At 56.5% G+C, this 14,358-nt stretch overlaps 1 protein-coding gene across 5 annotated transcripts in view; it reads left to right on the forward strand.

The window, feature by feature from the left end:
• The first annotated feature begins 639 nt into the window (after positions 1-639).
• Positions 640-14,358, forward strand: part of PPARA (peroxisome proliferator activated receptor alpha) — a 75,292-nt gene continuing 61,573 nt past the window's right edge. The window contains exons 1-2 of one of the 5 annotated variants that reach the window (XM_045062520.1): positions 640-778; positions 3,289-3,438. Coding sequence is in view for 2 of the 5 variants with exons in the window: in XM_045062521.1 (XP_044918456.1) it covers positions 2,408-2,541; positions 3,289-3,438 (284 nt within the window). In the remaining 3 variants the exon portion in view is untranslated. Of the gene's footprint in view, positions 779-851; positions 981-2,140; positions 2,295-2,390; positions 2,542-3,288; positions 3,439-14,358 lie in introns of those variants that run through there. The other 4 variants (XM_045062519.1, XM_023257628.2, XM_045062521.1 and 1 more) reach the window with 4 other exon arrangements.

Raw genomic sequence — 14,358 nt, forward strand, 5'->3', positions numbered from 1 at the left:
CTCTGCCCCTTCCCCACTCACGCTCTGTCTCTGTCCCTCAAAAATAAATCAACATTAAAAACATTAAAAAAAAAAAAGCAAGAAATGCTAAAACAGCATCAGCACCAAAGAGAAGCTGTGTACCCCCAACACTCCTAGTATTTAGTGAGGCCCCAGAGGGACTCAGGTGGGGCTCAGACACATTGGCAAGGGCATTAATGTGTCTCTGAAGATACAGATTTCTCCTCAGTCCTGCAAAGGAAGCCGTCTCTGTTCTGTTGCGTGGCTCACATTCTGCGACACTGGTGGTAAGGAGAGAGGGAGGGAGAGACTTCCAAGAGCTGGGAGCCGTATCCTTTGTGACAGTTTCTCCTATGGGGGATGTGTGTGACGGGTTCTTCATGGCAAACAGGAACCCACACCCCTGCCCCCATGCTTGGAGCTGTTTCATGGAGCTGTTTGTACCTGGGGGGAGGGAGGGAAGGGGAAGCTGTTGTTCAGAAGTGACAACTCGGCTCAAAAGTGACAACTTCGAACACAGGCATGAAAAACAGGTTTTGTCTCCCTAAAACCTTGGGAGCCCCAAAATATAATTTCTCCAGTCTGCCAGGTGTAAACGCTACTCTGTTGAGCCCGGCTTCCTTTGTCCTCACCGGAAACGATTTTTTCACCAGATCTTTCCAGCTGCCTGGTTGAACGGGACTTGTGGCCGACCATCACAGCGGATCTGGGAAGAGAAGCCAACACCCCTGCATTTGGATCCTCGGTCTTTCACAGCCTGGGATCTGGAGCGTGTCAGGTGACGTCTTTGAACTTGGCTGTCCTCGTGAGGACATGAGCTCTGTACTTCCCTCACCGCTATATCCATGACACCCAGCGCTGTGTGGCTCCTAGCTGCGTTAGTAATAAAAGTTGGGCTTGTCGCTCTCAGAGCGGGAAGGTTATGTGGGTGTCTGCAGGGCGGGGCAAAGTTCACCACACCTAGGGGCCCATCAACACGGGTGAGTTGAAGAGACGTCTGTGAAAGGGCCAGGTACGGCCTGGGCTCCAGAGTCTCTGCGTAATGCGGGGATTTGTTGGGAGCTGGGTATCCTGCCCTGCGCAGGTCCTCCTGGGCGCTCGCCGCTACAAATAGAACAGTGGCAGGAGCAGCGGGAGGGCAGGGAGGGAAGCTGGCATAGCACACATTTCGTTCCCAAGGGAGGGGTGTCCTGATGCGCTGGCACCGGGGGCTTTGTGCATTCCGTGCATCGCCGCGCAAACAGAGCAGCTTTGCAGCTCTCTCCCCTGCTCCTCGTCATTGGCTGCCGGGCCGCGACCTCCCCCTGCGCTGGCAGAGGCCCAGCGCCTTGGCTGGGCACAAAGTCAGCCCCTCACCCCCGACGCACGGCGGGAGGGGGCACGGCTCTCCCTCAGTCCGGGTGCGGGTGTGGGTGCGGGGCGGGTGGTCGGGGTTGACAGCGCTTCTTCACGCTGTCCCCGCTGCCCTTCACCCTTCTCTGTCCCCCGCCCGCCGGGGCACCTCCGCCACCTGTTGACGCGTCCTCCCAGCTCGTGTTCTCTTTCTCCTTCTGTTGAATCCTGGGGTCCTCGGGACCGGTCCTTCCCCCCCCCCCGCCCCCCTCCCACCCCGGGCACCCCGAGACTCCAGGGCGCTCGCGCCTCGGCCCGGGCCTAGACCGGCTCGGCGGAGGCCAGGGCTCCCGAGGGAGGAGGAGGGGCCTCGCCAGCGTGGCCCGGGCGCCGGGCGGGAACCTCCAGGGTCCCGCGGTCTCGCGCCGGCCCCCGCCGCGACTGCAGCCCCACCCGGCGCGCGGGCCCGGACGCGCGCCTACCCCCAGGCGCACGCGCTGTCCCCCCCCCCCCCCCCGTGGCGCGGCACCCGCCCGCCCGGTGACCCCGGCCTCGGTTTCCCCACCGGTGCGGCCGCCGCCGGGCACGAGGTGGGAGTCTCCGGGGCCGCGGCCCCGCCTCCGACCCGGCGGGCAGCCAATCGGGCGCCGCCGCCAGGGGGGTGTGTCCCGCCCGGGGCAAGGCCGGGGGCCCGGGGCGGGGCGGGGCTTCCGGGGGCCACCCGCGCGAGCCGCCCGCGCAGCCGGGCCGGGGCGGGGGGCCGAGGGGCGGCGCGTGCCGCGGGGGGCGCGGCTGGCACGGGCCCGGGGAGGCGGCGCCGGGCATGGGCAGGGGACGCGGCGGCCCCACGGCGGGGGCAGCGGGCGGCGGGGGCGGAGGCGGCGGCAGCTAGCGCCCTGCCCGGCGCCGCCTCCCTCGGCGCGCTCGCCCGGCGGGACCCGCAGGCGGCGGACCGGCCCCAGGTGCTCGGGGGCGGGCGGGCACGCGCGCGCGCGCGGGGGGTCCGCGGACCGGGCCTCCCCTTCTCGGGACCCGGAGCGGCGGCGGCCAGGGGAGGGGCCGGGCCGGGCGGCGCATGCGCGGGACCCGGGGGCGCGGGCCGAGCGCGCTGGGTCCGCCGCTGGGGATCCCCGGGGCCCGGGGGGGGGGGCCGCCCCCTGCCCGGCCTCGCTCCGAGCGCCCGGGGCCCCGGAGACGCCGTGTCCACAGGTTGTCCCGCGGGAGGGAAGGCCCCCCGGGCGGGGGCCGCGGGCGCGCCCTTCCCTCGGCGCTGTCGAGCTGGGGCGTCACCGACTGGGGGCGTCACCCGAGGCCCCCGGGGTCCCCGGGGCCGGGTAGCCGCAGGCCGGGACACCGGGACCCCCGAGGCGGCGCGCCCGGCGGCTGCGGGCGGACGGGAGAAACTCGCCCGCGGAGCGGCTTGGAGTCGCTGCCGCACTTTGCGCCCCGGCGCAGGCGGCGCCCCGGCCGGTCGGGACGAGCCCGGGGCAGCGGCGCCGCGCCACGTTTCTCCCGAGCCCGGCCCTGCGGGGCCGGCGCGCCGCTTCCGCGCCCCGGTCTCCCCGCGTCCCGGCCGCGCGGCCCCGGGGGGAGGGGGTGAGGGGGGTGCGGGCCGGAAGCCGGGCTCTGTCCCCACGCCGACCCGGGACGGCCGACTGCGTGCCCGTGCTTTCCTCGCCTTCTTAAGTTGAAAGGAGGCACGGCGTGCCCCAATGTCAGTGTCAAACGTCTCTCTAAGAAAAGTCCACGGTGGTGTAACGTCTCGGATTGGGCGGGGCGCCCCGGGCCCTTCGGGGCCGCACGCCCACCCCAGCCCCGGCTCCCCCCGCTCCCCTCCCCAAACCGGGGAGCCCCCCTCCTCTCCCGGGGCCGCCTGGGAAAGGGCGCGCGGGGCCGGGGGGCACAGGGTTTTCCACTGCTGCCCGAGTAGGGTCACGGTGACTTTCCTCTTCCAAGGTGGTGGAGAGTTGGGGAGAATCCAGAGGACACATCGTCATCATTTCCTCCTTTACCTTCTTACTGCCGAGGCTGCCTTGAAAGGCTCTGCCTCCCTGAAGGAACCGCTCCCGGTGACCCAGGCTCAGCGCTAAGACGCTGTCATCACAGGTAAATGGAAGGTTTGATTGGCTCGTGTTTCCAGACCGACATGTTTAAGTGTTTACTTCTGGTGGCCCTACACGCTGGCCATCCGGGGGTTAATTATTACTCAGTGGTGCAAAGTTGGGGGTATGTTTTCCGCGCTTTGAAAGTAAGATAAATGTGGGCCGTGCTCAGTTGCCGGTTCTTGGGTTTGTTTCACCGGGAGTTTCATTCCTTTTAGCAGCTCGGTCCCATGTGATATGAAACCGGACGGTGGAACTGTTAAGAAATGTTATTCCTTGACAGACTGTGCGGTGACAGGTGCTGACGAGTACCGAACCCCAAGCGTGCTGGCTCCTTGCCGTGTTCAGGCTGCTTTGGATATCAGGCAGGTAGCTTGCTGGGGTGGCGGCTCCGGCCTGGAACCGTCATCACGCAGGACAGGCACAGCCGGGAGCAGACACGATTCTTCCCGTGCCGCTCTGAAGCAAAAGCAGGTTCACCCACAGTTGAGAAAATGTCTTTCTCTTTTCTCAGATCTTAGACATATACTAAGAGATGTCCCATAATCGTGAAATAGTTTCTACCGGCTCATGTCTGTCAGGCTCGTAAGCAGATTTTTAAAGGTTGTGCGTGAGCGAGGTGGACTGAGAGGAGAGGAAAGGCGTGTTTCTTCGATAGAAACCATTTTGTCATCGGCTTCCGTTTCATTGACGATTGGGCAAGGAGAGATCTTGCCGTGTGAAATAAATGTTTCTGCTTCATCATTTTGAATGTCCGTATACTATTCCATTGTGCTTAGGTACAGCCACTGTTTAGCCAGTCCCTTAATGTGTGTGTGTCTATATATTATGGTGTGTAATATGTATATATTATTCATTCCACAGATATGAGTAGCTGCTATGGGCTAATGCGTTCAGTATTGAGCAAAACAACCATAGATCTGCTCGTGAAGCTGACTTTTATGCCAGAATACAAAAAAGAAAGTTGGAGATTGTCCTCCTCATCCTAAAAGATGATTCTGGGGAGTCTGGAGAGAGAAACCATTTTTGCCAAAACATCTTACTGTTTGGTTGCTGGTCAACCGGTGATCTCTTTCCTGCATGCAGTGAGCAAATGTGTACCTATGACAAATATTCTTTCAGTAGTCCTTAAAAATAAAAAAAAATGTTGGGGTGCCTGCGTGGCTCGGTCGGCTAAAGGTCTGACTCCTGATTTCGGCTCAGGTCATGATCTCACGGTTCATGGGATCAAGCCCCTCATGGGGCTCTGTGCTGACAGCACAAAGCCTGCTTGGAATTCTCTCCTCTTCTCCCCTGTTCATGCACACGCTCTCTCTCAAAATAAATAAATAAGCATTGTAAAAAATTAATTAACTAGGGGCGCCTGGGTGGCGCAGTCGGTTAAGCGTCCGACTTCAGCCAGGTCACGATCTCGCGGTCCGGGAGTTCAAGCCCCGCGTCGGGCTCTGGGCTGATGGCTCAGAGCCTGGAGCCTGTTTCCGATTCTGTGTCTCCCTCTCTCTCTGCCCCTCCCCCGTTCATGCTCTGTCTCTCTCTGTCCCCCCCAAAAAAAAAAAAAAATTAATTAACTAAATGGTTCTTTGCTTAGTGCAAACACATTATAAACACACCAAATCCTCTTTCCTCTTTTTCCTCTCCCACAGTCTCTGCGCCGGAATATTCTTAAAGGTGCCTCACCTTCCAAGTGCCTGGTGGTTTTGTTGAACATTTCAACTAATTTTGCTGCAGTGCAGGGAGAGGGTGTGGCCTGTGTAGTTTCTGCCTTTTCTTTTTTCTAACTTTTTTTAAAAATTTTAAATGAAAACAATTTTTTCTTTAATTTGAGGACCTCTCAGTTTTATTTCTGTTTTTGGTGGCTTGATACCGAATCCCTCTTTCGAGTGTTCCACAAACATTTCAAAGAAAGGCATAGTTTCTGTGTGTGGCGTGGACATTTGCTGCGTCTCTTACTTAAACCTGGTTATTGACATGGAACAAGTGAGTTCACCTCCAAGGCCATGTCACGTGGCTAGGGAAACCTAGGCGATGAACTTTAATTTCCAACTTGGTATTAACATAGTTTTAAGGTAAGAAACCAAAAAGGATGTCCCAGTGGACCGTGTTTGAAAGAACCTGTTTCTTTTCCCAAGGATTTCTTTTTTATATTATTTATTTATTTGGGTGGGTGGGGGGAGAGGGGCAGAGGGAGGGAGGGAGAGAGAGAGAGAGAGAGAGAGAGAGAGAATCTGAAGCAGGCTCCACGCTCAGTGTGGAGCCCCATGCGGGGCTCGATCTCATAACCGTGAGATCGTGACCTGAGCCGAAATCAAGAGTCGTACGCTCGACCAGGCGCCCCTTCCAAGCATTTCTAACGCTGACATGCCGTGACCTTCTGGAAAAGAGCACGGGCGTGCGAGTTTTCCAGCTGGTCCTATGGATAATCAGACATGACGTGGTCTGATTGTTGTTGTTACGGGAGGTGTGTTTGTTCTTCGCCTCTGGAGTATTTACTTATGTAACATCCTGTAGGGGTGATATTGTGACGTCTGGAAGAGCGTATACACTCCGAAAAGTGAAGAATTTACTCCCTACTAGGTCAGCCCCGTCACAATTATTTTTGTGGTGGAGCGGCGTTTGTTCTGAGCTTGTCGTGTAGTTTCCGAAAAAGTCTTTGAGCATTTTGGTTGGCATCGGGTTGCTGCCGGGCACGGTGGAAATGCCTTAGCTCATTAATCACGTTAGGTCATCAATTTGGATTCTTGCTCCTCGGCTGCTGCCTGCCAGGCCCGGGGTCTTCGTCCACCTGTCTGGACGGCTCTTGCCACATCAGAAAATGGAATTATTTCCCGCTTCACCTGTCGGAAGGGTTGGGACGCTCACAGGTGGTGGCTTACGTGAAGATTCTTTGTAAAGTTTCGACAAGTGTGCAGAGCCCCGGAGGGGTCTTAGGAGGAATTTCTCAGTAGGTAAACGAGTCCCACATCAGTGAGAACAACTGTCACAAGCAGTTTTGTGCTTTCTCTGAATGTGGCCGCGCCCTCACGTTTTTGGTGCTGATGCGTTTTGCATTGGCCCTTACTCCGCTGTACGTGGGTCGTGCAAAGGTCTGTTCCTCATCCTTGGAGGGTGAAATCCTCCCGGACGTGGGCACGACTTCGTTGGGCACCCCCCTCGGTGCTGCAGACAGCAGGCCTGCCTCCTGCCCCCCCCCCGACGTTTTGCAGCTTCCCCCCCCCCAAACTGGGATGGCCGGACCACCCTCTCTCTCCCGACGAGACGGGTGTCGCCGCACCCGTGCTGGACGGCCACGTGCTGTGTCCTCTGCATCCCTATTATAAAGTGGTAGTTGCGGTGGAAATGATTCTGCCTGCGCTCATCGCTAGGTCTGGGGTATGTTAGGTATTCGATAGACCTTTTATGAGATGGCCCGAGAGTCTAATTAAATAGAATGCGATTTCTTTCTGCAAGGTCATGGATTCAGATGCCAAACAACTGACTTATTAGGCAAGGGGTATGTTTACACCCGTGTGGGGTGGGGAGTGCTCATCTCTAAGAGGGCAGGAGTCCCTGCGGGGGGAAGAAAGGCACGGGAGGAATTGGAGAAAACCCTGGCTACATGCCCGTGTGTTCCGGGACGCTGTACTCACCTGCCTGCTTCTAGTTTGTTCTGTTTTCGGGGATTCGTAAGTAAAGAGGAGGGACAGTTTCGCATCTGATCTGCATGCCTCACGCCTTTCGCTTAGAGACCACAAGTCAACCTGTAGGAAAGAATCACTTTGAATCGTCCAAGTTAGGAAAGCAAATGCGGGATGACTCATTGCCTCAAAGATTACGAAGCCCATGCGAACGATTTGAAACTATAGTACACTTAAGTGAATGGGACACCGTAGTTCCTTTTTTTTTGTTGTTGTTTGTTTTTCATTTTTACGTGTGGGGGAGGCCCCGCGCTTTCTCGCAGCCACTTGTAACTGAATGAGCCTGTGGTGATGTGATAACCACGCTGAGGTGACAAATTGCCAAGCTCCAGTAAAACGGACCCAGTCATTTAGAAGCTGACCCGTGGATACGTCCCTGTCTGAGATACTCTAAGCCGTCAGTTGTCGGCCTCAACTGACTGCTTAAACACATGCTCCACAATTGAGCAACGCGGCTCGTAAGACACAGGATTGAAGAATCCACATGCCACCAAATCCTGATGATCTGAGAGCAGGGTTTTCTTCTATTACCTGTATGTTAAATGGGGTATTTTTTGCCAGGAGAATTTTTAGGAGCATCTCAGGCAGCTTTCATCATTGGACAAGTTGACATCCGTTAGGATACCTCCACGAGGAGCACGCTCCCCCTGTCTTGGAGGGTGAGGAAATTTGATAAATTCGACGGTCTCCTTTGGCTCATTTTCCAGGACAGCTTGGCACCTGGGTCAGAGTCCTATTCACTCACTGTCCCCTTACTTTCCATTTTAAGTTTATTTATTTATTTGAGAGACAGAGAGAGAGAGAGAGAGAGAGAGAGAGAGAGAGAGAGAGAGAGAGAGAATCTCAAGCAGGCTCCACGCTCAGCACCAAGTCTGACGTGGGGTTCGATCCCACGACCCGGGGATCGTGATCTGAGCCGAAATCAAGAAGAGTCAGGCACTCGGCCGACTGAGCCATCCAGCCGCCCCGGGAAGACATTCTATCCTGTGGTACTTCTGAGACCAGGAAAGTAAACCTAATCCGTTCTCCTCAGGGAGGAGTCCTGGGAGGGACCGGACGAGCAGCTGAGAAACAGGTTCGGCCGTGGGAGGATGCTGACCGCACGCGCCTCGTGGGGAGCCGTGCCCTGGGAAGAAGGCTTTGGAAAATAAGAGGTGTGAGGAGAAAGGTATTGAGTGTAGCAGCATCTGAAGGTAGTGTTCCTTGGGCGAAAAGACCAGTGTAAACAGGGTTAAAAGAACTCGCGTGCCAGGCCACGAGAAAAGGACACGGGCGCAGACGTTGGAGCGCTGCTCCAGCGCCGAGAAAGAAGGTTCTAGATGCGAGAGGAGGGTCAAGGGAAGGGATAGGGGTCCCGGGAGAGCCGGGAAGCTCACACAGCTGGAGCCGCCGGTAGAAACCACCCCAAAGAGGAAGATCCAACACTGGCAAGGTCCCCGCCTCGGTGTGTGCGTCCAGGGGGGAGAGGGCATTCAGCAGGATGTCCATACGAGCAGAGGGGAAAAGGTGGTCCTTTGTTTTCACCCCAGAGCCCGAAAATGATGGGCCTTCTTTTGCTCCGTTCTCTAGCTTAGATGAATCCAGCCAAGTTAGCTTTTCACATCTGGGTCAGGAATCTACATGAAGGTGAATTTTTTTTCAATTTTTTTTTTGAAAAAATTAAAAATTTTTTAAAAATTTTTTGGAAAAAAATTTTTTAAAATTTTTAATTTTTTAATGTTTATTTTTGACAGAGAGAGAGAGAGAGACAGACAGACAGACAGAACATGAGCGGGGGAGGGGCAGAGAGAGAGGGAGACATAGAATCCGAAGCAGGCTCCAGGCTCTGAGCCATCAGCACAGAGCCCGATGTGGTGCTCAAACTCACAGACTGTGAGATCATGACCTGAGCCGAAGTCGGACGCTCAACGACCGAGCCACCCAGGCGCCCCAACATGAAGGTGAATTTTTAACCGCATTCAAGGACACATTCAAGGACAGCTGGCAGTCTTTCGTACTCACAGGGGCACAGGACAGTAAAGGAGCAAGAATCTAGAAGGAAGAAGCTAGCCAGGAAAGCAGACACATCTGTGGCCGATTCGCACACTGAGACAGCAAAGGCAGGGGAAGCGCTCAGCCACAGTGCATTCAGAGGTGGGCTTTCCAGGTTTGCGGAAGTCATGCTCTAGAAAGTATTCCGGAAAGATCCATGGCCAGATACGGTATCAGAACTGGCACCGTCTCTGAGAACAAAGTCTCAGAGGGACAAGAGCAAGAACCAAAACTTAGAACTCAGTAAAGGAGTTGCTTTTAAGGGATGAGAAGTGAAATTCCGGCCGAGGTGCCGGCACATCATCCGCCTGTTGTTCCAAGACAGCTTCCGTCATCACGTTTGCTCCCACAGAGCTGCGTGGCCCAGGGACCCGGGAAGCAGACGCTTGCTTTCTGGTCCTGGGCTTGTGCCCTCCGCAGAGCCCCCGGCGCCCCTCTCCGGGCTCCAGCAGTCAGTCTCCGCTGTTGCCTGGGGCGCCCGGCCTCGCCTCCTCCCTGGAGGCCCGTGCACTTGACCTCAGGTCCGACGTCCACCGGCCTCCCGACGGCCGTCACCCTGACCCTCCCGGGACCTCCCACCCAGACTGTCCAGACCTTGCTCCTGGGCCAGCACACGGCCTCCCGGTGGGCCAGTGGAGACGGGACGAGGGCAGGGTCCTGCCCTGTGGCTGTCTGCCTTGCACGGGCCCATCTGGCCTGCCCCTCGGTTTCCCCAGTGACAAATAGGGTGACTCCCAGTGCTTTCCGTGGGTGCTTGCGGCTGGCACATAGTAAGACGTCCGTAGGCGTTTCTTTGCTTATGTTGACTGTCAGCCTTCACGGTGACTCACCCAGCCCTACTCGCCTGCTCCCGTGGAGCACGGGAAGGCCCGGGCCTCACTCGCAGGGGCCGACATTGCTCCCGTACCCCCAGACCCTCTCACGCACCGAGGTTCCTCCTGTTGCCTGGGCTGCTCCGTTACCCCGGACCCTCAGCATCCCCCCTCGCCCCCGTGACCGCTGCCTGGTTTTCCGAGCCTGAAGTTGCTTCCTCAGGGAAGCCTCTCTGAATTGCCTGCCCGGCTTGTATCCCTCTGATGTGAGCACTTCCGACGCCCGGTGCTTTACGGGTGCGCCGTCGTGGCGGCCTGATGACCGCTGCCGTCCCCGCCAGACGCGGACCCCAAAGCCCGGAGCCGTAGCTGCCTCGCTCTCCGTCAGCCCAGCATCGCCCAGGACTGTGCTGCCGGCTCGGGCGGTGCCCCCCCGAGTGAGCTGCGAGCCCCCGTAGGGCCGCCCTCCCGCTGAGATTCGCCGATGGCCCAAGCAGGTACCACCACCTTCAGGAAGCCTTCCGAGATCTTCCCCCAGACCAGATACGAGAATTTTGTCCCTCAGGTATTCAGACCCTACGGCACTGGGAACCTCTCTGGTCTGATTCCGCCTTCGCCACAGCAGCTGTTCACTGAGTACTTCAGTCATTTATTTCTAAGCCTGAGCATGTATTCAGCAAATATTTACTGAGTGCCCACCTTGTGCCAGGCAGTGTTCTAGGCGCTGAGGAAGCAGTCGAAAGACAACACGCACAGTCACCCTTAGAAACCACTGCATTTCTGGACGAGTGGGGCTCCCAGGCTAAGAGGGGAGGCAGGGCCCAAAGCAGATAATGCCAGAGTTTTAACAGTGGTCTGGATGGACGACTCGATAAATATTTGTCTTTAAAATTCAGAATTCCCAGGGCACCTGGGTGGCTTAGTCAGTTAAACGTCAGACTTGATTTTGGCTCAGGTCGTGATCTCCTGGTTCATGAGTTTGAGACCCATATGGGGCTCTATGCTGATAGCTCGGAGCCTGCTTGGGATTGTCTCTCTCTCTTTCTCTCTCTCTCCCTCCCTCCCTCCCTCCCTCCCTCCCTCTCCCTCCCTCCCTCTCCCTCCCTCTCTCCCTCTCCCTCTCCCCTCCCTCCCTCTCCCTCTCCCCTCCCTCCCTCTCCCTCTCCCCTCCCTCCCTCTCCCTCTCCCCTCCCTCCCTCTCCCTCTCTCTCTCTCTCTCCCTCCCTTTCCCTCTCCCTCTCCCTCCCTTTCCCTCTCCCTCTCCCTCTCCCTCTCTCTCTCCCTCCCTTTCCCTCTCCCTCTCCCTCTCCCTGTCCCTCTCCCTCTCCCTCTCTCCCCCCTCCCTTGCTTGCTCGCTGTCTCAAAATAAATAAATAAACATGAAAACAAACATTTTTTAAATTCGGAACGTCCTTTCATTAAAGGAACAAGTCGAGAAAGCGGCGATTAATCGTGAACAACAATGATCCAAGAGATTTCAGAACCCATTTTCTTTCTGGCTATTATGTTAAAGGCATTAAGTGCTCAAGTGAGATCCTTTTGACCCGCTTCGTTCTGCAGAATTTAGATCTGAGGTGAATATTAACTCTAATCGTGCATCTAATGACCTATATGCAGGAAGCACTGTACGTTCAGGTGCAGGGTCTGCCTTCTCTTTGCCGCCGAACTTCCAGCAGTAGAAGCAGATAAGCCCTCTGTGCAGTGAGTCTGTCTTAATCCTGTGAGCATGGTAGTTGCCTCCTGAAAGGCCACCTTGACAGGACAGGAGCTGGATTGTGTGCTGTTTGCTTGACACCGTCGGGTCTGATAGCAGTGAACCAACCGGGCAAATTATTCCCTGGACGAGTACAAGCCCCTTTCCCAGGATAACATACGATGAGTGATGTCAAGGCCTCCGAGGGCAGGCAGGCGTCTTGCTTCGTGGCTGTGGCGGTGGGGAGGGAGGTGGTGGTGTCCTGCCGGGGGCTGTCATGAGCCCTGTCACGTCAGGTGGGAGCAGACTGACTCCCCGAGGTGCCTGGGAGATCATCTCGGCCACCTTCCTCCGTGGGTGTGATGATGTGTTGGGCTGGCTTCCAATACCAGACTGCCCTCTTTCTGTTAGGCTCCCCCCAGATCAGACAACCGAGATGCGTTTGAAGTCAGGTGGTTTTTTTTTTAATTGTTTTTTATATTTATTTTTTGAGAGAGAGACAGAGAGCAAGCTGGGGAGGGGCAGAGAGAGACAGGGTGGGGGAGACACAGAATCTGAAGCAGGCTCCAGGCTCCCAGCTGTCGGCACAGAGCCTGATGTGGGGCTCGAACTCACCAACTGTGAGATCATGACCTGAGCCGAAGTCGGATGCTTAACTGACTGAGCCACCCAGGCACCCCTATGATTGTGTGAGTTTTGAATGTCATCTGTGGTCCCTGTTTCCTTGCTGGTCGCCAGCCAGAGGTGGTTCTCGGCCTCTAGAGGCTTCACACATCCCTTCTCTCGTGGCCCCTTTACCGTCAAAATCGGCAACATGGGTTGAGTTGTCCTCACATCCGGAATCTCTCCGGCGTCCCTTTCTGCCTCATCGCAGCCAGAGAGAGTTCTCTGCTTGTAAGGGCTCAGGAGACTCGAGTGGTCCTCCCCGAATGATCCGGGCCCATCTCCTCAGCCAGGGGTCTGTGCCTGTCTGCGTCCGTCTCCTCGAGCAGCTGTAACAAAGCATCACAGTCTGGGTGGCTTGAAACAACAGTTTATTCTCTGCAGTTCTGGGGGCAGGACGTCGGCCGTCCAGATGCCAGCGGGGCTTCTCCCCCCATGAGGCTCGGGGCAGAACTTTCCTCACCTTCTCTCCTGGTGATGGCGTCAGGCTTGGTGTGGTTTGGCTTGTAGACCCATCCCTCCAGTCTCTGCCTCTGTCACCACACGGTGGTCTCGGGGTGTGTGTGTGTGTGTGTGTGTGTATGTGTCTGTGTCCAAATTCCCCCGTGACACCAGTCCTATTGGATCAAGGGCCCACCCCACTGCAGTGTGACCTCATCGTAACTACATCTGCAAAGACCTTGTTTCCGATAAGGTCACATTCTGAAGTCCCGGAGGTGAGGTAGGGCGTGGGTCTGTCTTTTGGAGCGTGGCGGGCGGGACACACATCACCCCCTGCAGAACCCTCGGTCACACCTGCAGCGCCCCCTTCTCCATGCAAGGCCACATCTCCATGGGCTCCGAGACTGGGGCTTCGTGTATCTGTGGACCTCTTTGGGGGCCGTTATTTGGCCCCACGTCATAATCCTGCCTTCGTGGAATTCACGGCCTCTCCTGTTCATACTTGAATACAAGTGAGTTCTTTAGCGTCCAGCCCTGTCCACTAAAGACGTCTCTGGAACAGCAGAGAGGAAAAGCCGGGGCCGGCGTTGTCGGTGCGTTAGGCACTTGGGGTAGGGCGGGTCACACAGACACAAGCGGGGAGAGTTTTAGGGGGACGTGTGTAACAGCGTGGTGAGTGGCCGGGCACGGTGGTTTCCTTCCTTCCCTCCACCTGGCTGATACCCGGGAGAACCTCGTGCTGTCCCGCGGAGGCCGTGAGCAGTGGACGCCTCTAGAGTATTGGGAGGTCGCGGCCGCGTGCGACTCTCCCAGCCCTGTGTCCCTGTTTACAGCAAGGGAGGACACCCGAGTTGTACTCATTCCCCACGTGGGAGGTCTTCTCTGACCCCGTATTTGTAACTGCAGCCCCTCCCTCCTGTCTTGTCTCCGTCCAACATAGGACACAGGACATCCATCCCTGTTTGTTGGTTTCTCCCCCCACCCGCCCCAGAACGGCAACTGGGCAGGGATGTCTTGTCTGTGTTCTGCGCTCCTGTACCCTCAGTGCCTAGAACATGACCGAGCACAGAAGACAGCTAAAAACGTTGAACGGACACAGCCTCCCTGTCTACTTAATGCTCGTTGAAGAGATGACCGTTTTTCTGTTCTAAAATTTTGCTGGCATTTTACTAGAAAGGTGTGATTTCAGTAACACTGCCTGAACGAATATGAGGGAACCTTGAAGGAAGTGCAGTCGTTTCCCCATATACCAGGCTATGGAGCTTATTTTAGGGCACAGAAGTACTTTGGAGCTCCAGAAGTAAAAACTAAAGGGAAAAACGACCATTTAAAACTCTGGAGCCGAGAGTCACAACTATTAAGTGGTTTAAAAATGTTAAGATAGGGGCTCCAGTCTTGATAATGGCGTAGGAGTTTGGAAGCCAGCAGGAAAAGGTGGACGAAATCTTTAAACATGTGCCAAGGCGTTGGAGAGCTCACCAGGTAGTGAACAGTTGCCAGGCTGAGGTCTGGAGAAGTTGGACCCTTGACATTTGGGGTCGTTTTGTCCCCAGTTTATGGATGAAGCAATTAAGAGGCTAAAGAGCACGGCTAAAAGTAAAAATTGGGGG

The sequence above is a fragment of the Felis catus genome, chromosome B4 (assembly GCF_018350175.1).
Source record: "Felis catus isolate Fca126 chromosome B4, F.catus_Fca126_mat1.0, whole genome shotgun sequence".
Lineage (NCBI taxonomy): Eukaryota > Metazoa > Chordata > Mammalia > Carnivora > Felidae > Felis > Felis catus.